At 33.3% G+C, this 15,377-nt stretch overlaps 1 protein-coding gene across 17 annotated transcripts in view; it reads right to left on the minus strand.

Annotated features, from left to right (window-relative positions):
* The window catches only part of CCDC18 (coiled-coil domain containing 18), a 154,073-nt gene that overhangs the window by 59,737 nt on the left and 78,959 nt on the right, over nt 1-15,377 (minus strand). For all 17 annotated transcript variants that reach the window (XM_043878129.1, XM_043878137.1, XM_043878128.1 and 14 more), the window contains 2 exons: nt 14,389-14,589; nt 1,718-2,185 (listed from right to left, as the gene is read on the minus strand). In XM_043878129.1, the coding sequence (XP_043734064.1) occupies nt 1,718-2,185; nt 14,389-14,589 (669 nt within the window). The remainder of the gene's footprint in view (nt 1-1,717; nt 2,186-14,388; nt 14,590-15,377) is intronic.

Below are 15,377 nucleotides of genomic sequence, written 5' to 3' on the forward strand. Positions count from 1 at the left end.
TTCTGGTTGGGGGGTGGTCAGGAGGGAGTGAAAGATTAAATTAAATTGATAAAGTCAATGAAAAACAGAAGAGAGAAAAAAAAGAGAAGAGAGAAAAACAGAGGGGGAAAGAAAAAAGACAGGACAGAAATGCTTGTACAAAGCAGCAGCACAATATAGAGAAGTAGAAACATAGAGGGAAATGTCTCAGGAGATTCTAAAACTACAGGTCAAATATTCTTGTCATATCTTGATCTTTACCTGGGCTAGGAATTTGAAAATTTTATCATGTCTCTAGGTATTTACTTGTACTCCCACTTCATCCTTTTTTTCTCAATTCTTATTTTTCATCTTACAGCATGGTATACAGACTGTATTTTGAAAACTGCTTTTTTTTTGTTAAAAACAATACTTCTTTCAAGTTCCTGATAAACTGTGAATCAGCTAATTAACTCACAACACTTCCACTGCTTTAAAGCAGGAGTTTTTAACTTGACATTTGTGTGAACTCTTGAAACCTGTGTTCAAAATTGTATGTGTGTGTAACTTTTTGTGAGTTTCTGAAGCTTTTGTCAAAACCTGAAAGCAAAAGCAAAATATTACTCTGCTAGAGGCTCTATTGTGAATGGAACTGACAAAATAATTAACCATTATGAAAATCCAAGAAAGGAAACTAACAATGTGGGATCTCAGTTCCTTGACCAGGGGGTGAATCCAGTCAAAGCCTGGAATCCTAACCACTGGGCTAGCCGCTGTGCTTAGTCGCTCAGTCATGTCTGACTTTTTGCGACCCCACAGACTGTAACCTGACAGGCTCCTCTGCCCGTGGGGATTCTCCAGGCAAGAATACTGGAGTGGGCTGCCATTTCCTCCTTTAGGGGATCTTCCCAACCCAGGGATTGAACCCAGGTCTCCCGCATCGCAGGCAAATTCTTTACCATCTGAGCCACCAGGGAAGCCCATTATGCCAACAGGGAGTTCCAAATTAAGTTCTTTTTAATCATGTAAGGAAGGATGTGGAGAAATGAATAAAAGCTCCAACAGTCTGTCTTGGATCCATTCAAAAAACACTTTTTAAACATTGTAGGCCACCAAACCTACTTTGATATGCTTGAAACGAGGAAAAGGGACATTTCAAAAAAGGTGAAATTACCTGAAAGAATTCTTTATTTTTGTGTGCAAACTATAGATTAACTGCTTATAAACAATGTCAAGTAGTCTGTAATGTATGTGTAGCAGCGATAAAGTTGCCTCTTCAGTATGGTATGTTCAAGAAATAATGGAAGTAGAAAAATCATGTGAATATGATATTCTGAGTCACTATGGAAGCCTATGACCAAAACAAAAGGCTACCTTAATAATCTTTACTAGAATGGTTTCGAGGAAGTCCAGGAACACAACTAATTTTAGCACTCCAAAAAACATTCTCCAGTACTCTGGAGTTAAAAATACTTTCCTAATATGAGGTAGAGTTAGTCTTTAATCAAGTATAGAGATTCTACTTAATCAAATATTAGCCTATTTTAATAAAAATTAATTTTAAAAGCTAAATTTTCAACTCTACTTGTCTAGGTAAAAGTGTTCTGAACTTACAAGGAGTTTTTTCATACTTTCAATAATTGTGCACATCACCTAATGACATGAGTATTTTATTTAAATGTATGTATTTTTTCCTTAAAAAAAGAAAATGATCCTCATTGGAGACAAATTATTATAACTTCTAACGTAAGTTACATACCTGAGTTGAACCAGCACCTGTTTGCATAGAAGATTTTTTTAATAGTCGCACTTCTTTGTTTATGTATCTTAGCATTCCACTCAGAGTACTGAAGTCATTATTCTCAGAATTATCATCATTGAGGTCATACGTGAGAGGTTTAAATGAGTCTGACTGGGTATAAGTTAGATCTCTCTGGCTTTCTTCTAATGTTGAAGGTTGTTCCAATTGCATTTTTTTTAAGTCCTGTAGTAATTCTTCAGAAAGATCTTCATCACTATGAGTTCTGAAACTAAGATCACTGGCACTAATAGAGCGACGTAGTTTTCTACACTTGAAAAAAGCTGTGTGAGAATGCTTAGCTAATTTTGAATCTTGAATATCAGGCGTAATTTCTACTGGAGATGTAAATGAGGCTGGTAGAAATTTGATGTCTTCTGCCCTTTCATGTCCAGAAATTTTGGCTTGTAATCTGGTTAATTCTGATTCCTACAGAAAAATTGGTACATAGTAGGTGCTGATTACATATCTGTTAAATAAATGAATTACTTAGAAAATCATAGACTTAGAAGTCATCTAAGTTAAACTTTGTTCTAGTACAGTACAGAAATCCTTTTTATAACAACTCGTGAGGGTTGTTAACTACGTTAAAAGTACGTAGTTAAAACTATGTAGTTCAAACAACGTTAAAACAACATTAAAACCCTTCATTTTGGGACAATTATCTATAGTCATTAGCATTTGTTTAAACTATATAAGGAATTCCATGAAAACTGTATGTTCCTCATACAATTTTTCTGAGTATTGATGATAATATAAATTTCTATTAAAGACTGAAATCTTACATATAAATTTTTTTTTGCAAAAGTATAAAAAAGTACATAATCATTTGTCAATCTAACATATATACACATAAAAAACAACGTCCTTCAGAACTTCTAATAGGAAGTAAATGCATATGAGCTACTCTGCTGTATATGTCATCATCACAAGAAATCTTTACTAGAAAATTTTTAAAGAAAAGCCTTTAAATAATTAATGTTTAATAAATCAATCCTTAATAAATAAACTTTTCATTTCTGTTTTTCCATGTCCTTCATTTGTGTCCTGTGACCCAACTTTGGGATCCCAAGAATTGAGACTGCATACACTGAAAAGCGATCAAGTCAAAAAAATTAAGGGAGGACATTTTAATTTCAAAAGTTATACAATATGTACAATAGTCCCCTGTTCAAATACATTCTCCTTTTCTTACAAATATCCATAAGATACATATTTCTAAACCAGTCACTTTTAAACTGATAGCTTCTATTCTTTCTAAAAATACTGTGCTTATAGCTAAAACTGTCATAACCACAGTGTGCATTACAAAATGCATATTTCACTTCTGCTGTCTTTATACCACTTTATTCTAAGCAAACTTGATTTATAAGTGGCAGAAATGACAATTTTTTCAAGCAAATTTTGTATTCACATTCTTATAACCACAATCATTTAATGAAATAACTATCAAGTTCACATATATAAGGTCATGTGCAGTTTAAGTTTCTTTTAAACTTCTGTGTGTTATCCAGTCACACTAAGAAATGTGGTATCTCAGATAAGTAGGATTCCATTTAACTTAGAGTTCAACACCTAACTTTCATGAAGAAATGTAGTAAACCAAATACATTAAACATAATTCAACTTTTTCTTAAGACTCAAAGCAGCTCACCGTTGTGGTCCTTACTGTAGCAGGCCATACTACACTGATGTTTTATGGCCTTCAGAAAATGGATTTACCTTTGCCCTTACTCCAGACATACTCAAATACTAGAGTACTTTTTAGGCTATTAAACTGAAAAGATCAGTTGCCTCAGTGTTCTTCTCTTCTCCCTCACTTCTGTTTCTGTTCTCTTGTCATTTACTGCTGCTTTCAGTGAATAGCTTTCCACTATTTATAGTTACTTTTAATTGTTACATTTATGCCAGCTTCTGTTCTTCTCTTAGTTTTTCTTCTTTTTCTCTTATCTTCCTTAACTTCTCTCCAAACTGGACCTTAGAGCCAGCTTAAATTGACTTGGAGAGCTACTGTCAGAAAACAAAGAAATTCTACTTTCTGCCTGCTATCCTGGCTAATCATGGTACATGTTCTAAGATCTATGTATCTATAGTTCATTTAAGAATTGCTGCTATTCTGAGAATATTTTGACAACTTTCTAAGTAGGTGAATTTACACACTTCTGAATAATTGATAAGTGCAATACCACCATATTTATCTCATTGGTAATATCTAACAAGTGAGCAGAGATTACTACTAACAAGTGACAGAGATATACTATGCAGAATCTCTAAAATTTTTAGATTCAATTTTTTTGCAATGAGGTTTTATAATTTCATATAAATGTTGTAAATCCCCAGAACACTAAGTATATTACTATTTCAATAAAAGTATAGAGGGTTCACCTGAAACATAATTTTGGATTTTGTTTATTCAACTTTCCTGTAGCACTATGAATATTAAGCATTGAAAAAGAAAAAAAAAAAAAAACAACACATGTGTTTGGCTGTGCTAGGTCTTAGCTGCCACACATGGGATCTTTAGTTGCAGCATGAGAACTCACTTGTGGTATGTAGGATCTCGTTTCCTGACCAGGGAAAGAACCGAGGCCCTGAGCACTGCGAGTGCAGTCTTAGCAAGTGGACCACCAGGTAAGTCAATATCAAGCATTTTATAAAAGGAATTTAAGTGCTCAGCATAATAATTACAAGTATTTCTATAGTAATAATTGAGTTTCTTTGCTTTTCGATAACTTCCACTTTACTATAAAATCATTTATTGCTTCACAACTATCAGTGGGGTTGGTCTTTTTTAAGGTCTTAGCTGACAATCATACATATTGGTAATTTGAACTAATATTAAATTATTTATATGCATCATACTGATATTAATTCCAAATTCAAGAATAAATTGCCATGATCAATAGGGGTGAATAACTAGCAAGAGTCTATCTGAAAAATCACATATGTACTCAAAACCAGTAAAAATATTTTTTAAATATAATCTTGCGTTTTCTAATGATAGTGATGATGATCCAGGATCTCATGAAAACAATGGAGAAGATGTAAGAAATGTTTACCAAAGGTCTAGAAGAACTAAGGACAAACAAGCAGAGATGAACAATGCACTAGAAGGAATCAATAACAGAGGCAGAAGAACAGGTAAGTGACCTGGAAGATAGAATGGTGGAAATCACTGCCACAAAACAGAATATAGAAAAAAGAATGGAAAAAAAAAATGAAGACAGTCTAAGTTAATGCAACAACATTTACATTATAGTGATCCCAGAAAGAGAGAGAGAAGGGACCCAAGAAAATATCTGGAGATAACAGCTGAAAACTTCCTCAATATGGGAAAGGAAATCGTCAACCAAGTCCAGGAAATGCAGAGAGTCCCAGGCAAAATACAAGGAGAAACACACCGAGACACACAATAATCAAACTGATAAAAATTAAAGACAAAGATAAAATGTTAAAAGCAATAAGGGAAAAATGACAAATACTCCTCAAGGGAACTCCCATCAGGTTATCAGCTGATTTCTTAACAGAAACTCTCCAAGCCAGAAGGGAATGGCATGATACATTAAAAGTGATGAAAGGGAAGAACCTACAACTGAGAATAATCTATCCAGCAAGACTCTCATTCAGATTTGATAGAGAAATCCAAAGTTTCCCAGACAAGCAAAACTAAGAGAATTCAGCATCACCAAAACAACTTTACAAAAAATACTAAAGGAAGTTGTCTAGGCAGGAAACACAAAAGAAAAGATCTACAAAAAATAAACCCAAAACAATTAAGAACATGGTAATAGGCCATACGTAAAATAGGTAGCCAACGGGAATTAGCTGTATGGCTCAGGAAACTCAAACAGGGGCTCTGTATCAACCTAGAAGGGTGGGATGGGAGGGAGATGGGAGGGAGGTTCAAAAGGGAGGGGATATATTTATACCTATGGCTGATTCATGTTGAGGTTTGACAGAAAACAACATAATTCTTTAAAGCAACTATCCTTCAATAAAAAAATAAATTGAAAAAAAGAAAATGGTAATAGGATCATGTGCTGTGCTGTGCTTAGTTGTTCAGTCGTGTCAGACTCTTTGTGACCCCATGGACTGTAGCCCGCCAGGCTCCTTTGTCCATGGGGATTCTCCAGACAAGAATACTTGAGTGGGTTGCCATGCTCTCCTCCAGGGGATCTTCTCAATCCAGGGATCGAACCTGGGTCTCCCACATTACAGGCGGATCCTTTGTCAGAGCCACCAGGGAAGCCCAACAGAATCATAGGACCATACATATTGATAATTACCTTAACTATAAATGGATTAAATGCACCAATCAAAAGACATAGACTGAATGGGTGGATGAGAACATGTGCACATATGCACTTCCACTTACCATATCACTCTATGCCCAAAACTATATGTAATTATTTCATATTGTGAGGTTAATTATGAGGTTCCATTATGGCTTGCAATTGTAATTATTTTTTATTTTTTGTCTGGCTATCGACTATGAAAACCGATAAACATCTTTCAGTATTATGATTATGTAATTGTTATTTGCTTAATACCATTGTATCATGATTGGTCAACTAAAAAGAACAGAATTTTATATCACTAAAATTACCATTTAACAGAAAAACTTGTATTCACTTTTTAAAATCCAGATGCACAATAGAATTATCTTGAAATTTTTTGAAAAATAAAAGTGCCCAGGTATTGCTACTCTTCTCCAAAGTGCCAGATGTATTTCTAATGAATAGCCATGTTTAAAAACAACTGAACTATATGATGATGATATTTTACTTTTATATAGTTTGATTCATGTTTTCTGTTTCATAGTCAATGCTCTCATTTCATTTAGCTTATGTTTTCCAATTTCTCTCTTTTTTGTTGTTTCTCAAGCTGTTATCAAGTGTAGTAGAAAAGCTTTTTTAACATATATATATAGTATGTATAATATATATATTTTAGAAAAATTGTGAATTTTTGCCTAGCTAAATTTATGACACTTTGATTCTACTTGGTTGGTTTAGTATGAACAGAATGCTAGAGTTCTAATTTATATTCACTCAAAACTTTGATATAGTGTCATGTATTTTGGCATCTAGTATTACTGGTAAAAGTTCAGAAAATGTATTATCTTAGTGATTTAAAAAAAAATTTGAATGAGGCTTGAAACTTCTAATCCAATTCTGAGAATATAAAGAAATACTATGTTATTTAAAAAACACAGGAAATTAACAAGTGATACAGTGTTATTAACCAATGTACAGATGATGTTCAAATCTCACAAAATCTTATGCTGCCCATTATTTGTTTTCATGCCTCATTCAAGACTCCACATTGTATTTAATTTCACTGAGCCACTTCAGCTGCATGCAACAAATGCTGGTAAATTCTCTTTTCATTTTCATTCAATTACAAACATTTTCTAATTTTCCTTGTTATGGCTTCTTAGATACATCCATCATTTAAAAGTTGACATTAAACTTCCAAATTCATGGGATTTTTAAAAAAGTATCTTTAACATTAATTTCTCATTTTTATATTAATTTCTCATTAAATGCTTTCTCCTCTGCAATTACCATCTGTTTTTTTCAGTCTAACTTTATTGAGGCTTTTTTTTTTAATTGAGGCTTTTGATGGCTAAGTTGAAGCTCTCTTTTGGTAAATGTCACATTGCACTTGAAAATATATGGGTTATTTTCAAATATCCTTGATACTGATTTCTAACATAATACCACAGTGATAACAGAACTGACTCTATGATTTCAATACCTTTAGACCATGAAATTTTTGAACCTTGTTTTATGTCTTTGGATATGTTTCAGTGTCTCCTAGTTTACAATCTATGGGAACTTGAATATAATTTGTATCCTACTGATGTGTGAAAATGTATAAATCTTAATTATGTTTAATTGGTTCACAGAGCTTTTCAGGTCTACTATATCCTTCTTCTCTGTATACTCATTCTGTTAATTTTTGAGAGTTTGATATTGAAACTCCAACTAAAAATCTTAATTTATCTACTTAAAAAATTATAATATATAGTATAACTATATGTAATCTTGTTCTGTATTTTCCAAGTCTCCTGTAAATGAGTTGTCATACTTTTATAGTTCAAAAAAATTTTTTAAAACCCTCTAAAGTAAACATCATGATTCAATTGGCCAGGCCAAGATGGCAATGTAGGCTCCTTTCATATCTCCTTCCATGTACAAATGATGAAATCTACAACTATACAAGGAACAATTCCCTTTGAAAAAACTAGCTGAGAAACATCTACACATTGGGTGAATGAGAAAAGCCCACATCAAAACTAACAGGAAAGCTGGGCTTCACTTTTGCCACAAAGGCCATGCCAAGCACAGGCTATACAATGGGAAGGAACACCTGGCTTCCAGTTTCTTCCTGAAGAGTAAAGGGCTTGGATCCCACATGTAGTGTTCCAACTTTTAAGACTTCCATGTGAGCAATGGGTTTTCGAAACACTTAGCTGTGAAAGTCAACGGGGCCTGCGTCCCTGAGACGCACAGGATTATAGCAAACAAAGAAGCAGTTCTTAACAGGCTTGCAAGGATGTACCATGGCTAATACCTTAGAATTCAGTACAGAAGAAGCAAGCAAGATATGCCCATCTTCCAGTCTTTCTCCAAAATAGGTCTATTTTCATACTTTAAAAGTTTCTGCCCAGAGGTCAGGCTTCTATTTTAGTATGCATCTGGGGCACCTGTGGTGCTGGAGAAGACTCTTGAGAGTCCCTTGGAAAGCAAGGAGATCAGTCAATCTTAAAGGAAATCAACCTTGAATACTCTTTGGAAGAACTGATGCTGAAGTTCCAATACCTTGGTCACCTGATGTGAACAGCTGACTCACTGCAAAAGACCCTGATGCTGGGAAAGAGTGAAGGCAGGAGAAGAGGGTGACACAGGATGAGATGGTTGGATGGCATCACTGAATCATGGACACTGAATCACTGGACATGAACTTAGGCAAACTCCAGGAGATGATGGGGGACAGGGAAGCCTCGTGTGCTGCAATCCATAGGGTCACAAACAGACACGACTTGGTTACTGAACAACAAACAACAAGGGGCACCTGAAAGACCAGGGAGGCCAGAAGACACTTTCTCTACCTTCTCCCTCAAGCCTGTTCCAAATTACAAGTGTCTTCCTGGACTTTAAGCCGGAAAAGTAACAAGGGACAAAGAAGGTCATTATATAATGCTAAAGGAATCAAGCTAACAAAAGAATATAACATTTGTATATATTTTGCACCTAAGAAACACAGGAACACCCAAATATATAAAATAAGTATTAACAGACCAAGGGAGAAAGAGATAAACATATATTAATGTAGGGGACTTCAATACCCTAGTTTCATCAATAGATAGATCATCCATACAAAAAATCATTATGAAAACATTGGACTTGAACCATAAGTTAGACCAAATGGACTTAACAGTTACAGAACATTCCATCCAACACAGGGCAGAAGTGTACCTATCCTTCTCAAGTGAATATGGAACATTCTCCAGGATGGATCATATGTTAAGTCATAAAACAAGTCTTAATAAATTTAGAAAGATTAATAAAACAAAAACAAATTTAGGAAGATTAAAATCATATCAACCATCTTCCAACCACAATGGTATAAAACCAGAAATTAATTACAAGAAGAAAACTGGAAAACCCACAATTACGTGGAGATTAAACAACATGTGATGTAACTACCATCATATCAAAGAAATCAACAGAAAAAATAATAAAATAAATAAATAAAAAATAAACAAATAGTAAACAAAATAGTTATAATTATTAAATAAATAATTATTATAAATATATTAGATAATTATATATTATATATTATCACATATTGTATATATTATTATAACAATCATATAGTTATATTATTAATGTTAATTATTAATATTAATATATAATTATATAATGGTTGTATGTACATAATTCTATAATGATGTATATAATTATATAATGACTGTAATATCATTATATAATTATATACATATTATATAAATATATCAATATTAACTAATATATTAATTTACATATTATATAATTGTTATAAATATTATGCATTATTATAAATATTAAATAAATAATAAATAAAAATAAAACAAATAAATGAACAGAAAAATTAAAAAAATCTTCAGACAAATTAAAATAGAAATATAGTAAACCAAAACTTACAGGACATAGCAAAAGCAGATGCAAGTGGGAAATTTATAGTGATAAACACTGTATTTATATAGTAAGGAACAAGAAAGACACCAATAAAACAACCTAAATTTCTACCTTAAAGAAACAGAAAAGGAAGAACAAACTAAGCCCAAAGTTAGATGAATGAATGAAATAAAGATCAGAGTGGAAATAAAGAGACTAAAAAGACAATATAAAAGATTAATGAAACTAATAGCTGAGTTCTTAAAAAAGATAAACACAATAGACAAACCATTAGCAAGGCTTAATAAGAGAAAAAGAGAGAATTTAAATAAAATCAGAAATGAAAGAGATGTTACAACTTGATACCAAAGAGATAAGGGATCATAAGGGACTACTATGAACAATTATACAGTAACAAATTGGTCAGCCAAGGAAAAAAAGAGATAAATCTTAGAAACATACAACCCACCAAGACCAAATAATGAAGAAATACAAAGTGAGATCTCCTTAGACCAATTACCAGTAAGGAGATTGAATCAGTAATAATAATTTTAAAAAACCTCCCAAACAGAAGTCTAGCACCAAAAGGTTTTATTGGCAAATTCTAACAAATGTTTATGAATTAACACAAATCCTTCTCAAAATCTTCTAAAGAAAGAGGAGGGAACATTTTCAAATTCATTTTATAATGCCAGTATTATCCTAATACCAAAACCAGACAAGAAAAGAAAATTACAGGCCAATATCACTGATAAACACAGGTACAAAAATTTTCAAAAAATAACAGCAAACTGAATGGCTTTCATCAAAAAATCAAACAATAAATGGAGAAAAGAGAACTCTCCTATACTGTTGGTAGAAATGTAAATCGGTATAGACACTAAGGAAACCAGTGTGGAGATTGCTTAAAACAATAAAAGTAGAGCTACCATATGATCCAGCAATCCCATTCCTGGGCATATATCTGGAGAAAACTATCATCTAAAAGATACATGCACCTTGCAGCACTATTTACAATAGCCAGGACATGGAAGAAACCTAAATGTCCATCAACAGAGGAATGAATAAAGAAGATGTGGAACATATATATAATATTATTCAGCCATAAAGAGAATGAAATAATGTCATTTGCAGTGACATGGAGGGGCCTAGCGATTGTCATACAGAGATAAAGTAAGTCAGAAAGAGAAAGACAAATGTCGTATAATATTGCTTGTATATGGAACCTATAAAAATGGTACAGATGAACTTATTTACAAAGCAGAAATAGAGCAACTGATGTAGAAAACAATCTTACGGTTATCAAGGAGGAAAGAGGGATGGGATGAATTGGGAGACTGGAATTGACATATTTACATACACTTCAGTTCAGTCGCTCAGTCGTGTCCGACTCTTTGCGTCCCCATGAATCACAGCACGCCAGACCTCCCTGTCCATTACTAACTCCCGGAGTTTACTCAAACTCATGCCCATCGAGTCAGTGATGCCACCCAGCCATCTCATCCTCTGTCATCCCCCCTCCTCCGGCCCCTAATCCCTCCCAGCATCAGGGTCTTTTCCAATGAGTCAACTCTTCGCATGAGGTGGCCAAAGTATTGGAGTTTCAGCTTCAGCATCAGTCCTTCCAATGAACACCCAGGATTTACCTCCTTTATTACCATACGTAAAACAGATAACTAATGAGAATCTATTGTATAGCAAAGGGAATTCTACACAGTGCTCTATGGTGACCTAGATGGAAAGGGAAAATAAAAGAGTGGATATATGTATGTGTAAAATTGATTCACTTTGCTGTACATCAGAAACTAAAACACTGTAAAACAATATATTCCAGTATCAATAAAAAGTATTTTAAAATAAATAAATATTTAAAAGAAATAACAGCAAACTGAATTCAACAATACATTAAAAGAATCATATACCATGATCAAGTGAGAGATTAGTTACAGGCACGTAAGGATGGTTCATCATCTGCAAATTAATGTGATACCACATTAATAAAAAGAAGATAAAAATTATATGATCATCTCAACAGATGGAGAAAAAGCATTTGACAAAATTCAATATTCATTCATGAAGAAAATGCACAATACAACAAGCGGGTACAGGGGGAATGTACACCAAGATAATAAAGGTTATATACAACAAATCCACAGTTAACATAACCCTCAACAGTGAAAAACTGAAAGCATTTCCTTTAACATCAGGAACAAGACAAGGAGGCTGACTCACCATTTCTAGTCAACATAATATTGGGAGTAGGAGCCAGAGAAATCAGGAGGAAAAAAAGGAATAAAAGGAATCCAAATTGGAAAGGAAGATGTAAAACTGTAACTGTTTGCAAATGACATGAATATATATATATATATATATAGAGAGAGAGAGAGAGAAAACCCTAAAGACGCCACCAAAAAACTGTTTGAACTAGTAAATGAATTTGGCAAACAGCAGGATACAAAATTAGTATATAAAAATCTGTTGTATTTCTATATATTAATAATGAACTATTAGAGAAATTAGTAAAATAATTTCATTTACAATTTTATCAAAAAGAATCAAATGCCTAGGAGTACATTTAACCAAAGAGGTGAAAGACCTGTACACTGAAAACTGTAAGATAATGATGAAAGAAAGTGAAGATACAAATAAATGGAAAGATATTTTGTGCTCATGAACTGGAAGAATAAAATATTGTGAAAATGTCCTTACTATCCTAAGTAATGTAGATTCAATTCAACCCCTATCAAAATTTCAACGGTATTTTTCATAAATATAGAACAAGCTATCCTAAAATTTGAATGGAACCACAAAAGACCCTAAATAGTTAAAGCAATTTTGAGAAATAACAAAGTTGGAAACATCATATTTCCTGATTTCAAACCACATTACAAAGCTATAGTAACAATAATAAAACACTATGGTACATAGTAGCATAGAAATGGACACACAGATAAATGGAACAGAATAGATAGCCCAGAAATAAACCTATGCATGTATAGCCAGTTAATTTATGACAAAGAACTAAGAACATACAATTGGGAAAGAATAATTATCTTCAATGAATCATGCTGGGAAAACCAGAGAGCCAGATGCAAAAGAATGAAGCTGGACCCTAGTCCTACACCACACACAAAAATCAACTCAAACCGAGAAAGAAGAAAAAAATAGGGAGTAAGCATCTTGATACTGGGCATGGCAATGATTTTTTGGATTTGATAACAAAAGTAAAGGCAACAAAAGTAAAAATAAAAAAGAGGGACTATACAAACTAAAAAGTTCTTGCACAGCAATGGAAACCAGTAAAAAGGCAACATATAAAATGGGAGAAAATATCTGCAAATCATTTATCTGATAAGGAGTTAATATCTAAACTACATGAAGAACTCATATAACTTAATAGCAAAGAAACAAACCATTTAGTTTTTAAAAAGGTAGAGGAATTGAATATACATTTTTTCAAAGAAGATTTACAAAGGGCCAATAAATACATGATAAGGTACTCAATATCACTAGTCACCTGGGAAATGCATATCAAAATCAAATGAGATATCACCTTACACCCACCAGAATGGCTATCATTAAAGACAAGAAATGAGTGTTGGCGAGGATATGGAGAAAAGGGAGACGGTGTTTACTGTTGGTAGGCAAGCTACCTGGTACAAGCACTAAGGGAAACAGCGTGGAGGTTCCTCCAAAAATGAAAAATAGAACTGTCATATGATCCAGCAACACCACTTCTGGGTATATATTCAAAGGGAATGAAAACAGGTTATCAAATGCACTCCTGTGTTCATTGAAACATTATTCACAATTAGCTCAGATAAGGAAAAAAGTACCCATCGATGAATGAATAAAGAAGATGTGGTAAAAAAAAAAAAAAGAAGATGTGGTAAATACATATACAATGGAATATACAATATGCCCTTTGGAACAACATAAATGGACCTTTAGGGCATTACACTAAGTGAAATAAAACAGAGAAAGACAAATACTGCATGATATTATTTGAACGTGGAATCTTAAAAAAAAAAGCCAAACTCATAGAAATAACAGGAGTGGTTGCGAGAGACTGGGAGACTGGGAGGTGAGCAAAATAGGTTGCTCAAAGGGTAGAGCTTTTCAGGTATAAGACGACTGAGGGCTTAATGTATAGTATGATGACTATAGTTGATAAAACCAGTATATAAATGAAATTTGCTGAAAAAGCAGAACTTAAATGTTCTCACCAAAAAAAAGGTTTTTTTAAAGTTCATGTTTGAACATAATTATTTCTCTTGAGGCAATATGATACATTTCTTATTAATAATTTCCAAATTCAGTATCTTCTAAATAAAGGGCCTTTTATTCAATAGGTCAATTTTTGGTTATTAAGTGTTCTACAAACTCCAGGAATTCTGATTATGGGAAAATCAGTCATAAATTTACTTCACTATAGTTCTGCTTTATGTATTTTACCTGTTCACTTACCTTAATAAGCAATGCTTCATTTGTAGCTTCAATTACTTCATTCCTGTCTTGCACTTGCTGATGCAAACTGCTTACCGTGTCCTGGGCTTCTTCTAGTTCTAGTTTTGCTTTCTCTAACTGTTCGTTTAGTTGCTGAACAGAAGTCTTCTGAGAATCAACAGAAATCTTCCACTTTGCATGGTTTTCCTGATGTGAAATCATCTACACAGCCCCCAAATTGAAACGGAATGGAAGAAAGAAAATAGGATGAAGTTGGTTTCAATAACATTCTAATACTTTCCATTTCCACTTGAAATAAAAGCAAATTCTATTTATAGTTACAAACATGATTTCTCAACAAATAACATATTAGAGGGAAAATAGTCTTAAATTTACTTAAGAACAGTTAACTAAGTACAATGGACTACTTTCGGATCCTGATTTGAAGAAATCAGTTATAAACACATTTTTGAGGAAGACATAATTGAGGAAATCTGAACAATGACTACATGTTTGATGATATCAAGGAATTACAGTCAAATTTTAAGTACGATAATGGCATTGTGGTTATATTTTTTAAATAGTTCCTATCTTTCAGATATATTTATTGAAATGTTTATTGATGAAACAGTCATGTTTTGGATTTCCTTCCCCCAAAATTATAGGGTATGTGAGAGAGGGAAAAAGAGACCTGAGAGAGGTTAAAAGTATGGTGATCATACTTCCCAGTTTGCCTACAATCGTCCAGGTTTTATGCCTGGTGTTCTGGGGTAATTAATAACAGCACTCTTCTTCATTCTCAAAAGTATTTCCTTTTATATAAAAGAAATAGTCAACATACTTACAGATTAAGTAAAATTGGCCATGAGCAGGCTTCTTGGTAAAGAATCTGCCTGCAATGCAGGAGACCCTGGTTCAATTCCTGGGTCAGGAAGATCCCTTGGAGAAGGAATGGCAACCCACTCCAGTGTTTTTGCTTGGAGAATCCCATGGACAGAGGAGCCTGGCAG

The sequence above is a fragment of the Cervus elaphus genome, chromosome 20 (genome assembly GCF_910594005.1).
Source record: "Cervus elaphus chromosome 20, mCerEla1.1, whole genome shotgun sequence".
NCBI classification, from domain to species: Eukaryota; Metazoa; Chordata; class Mammalia; order Artiodactyla; family Cervidae; genus Cervus; species Cervus elaphus.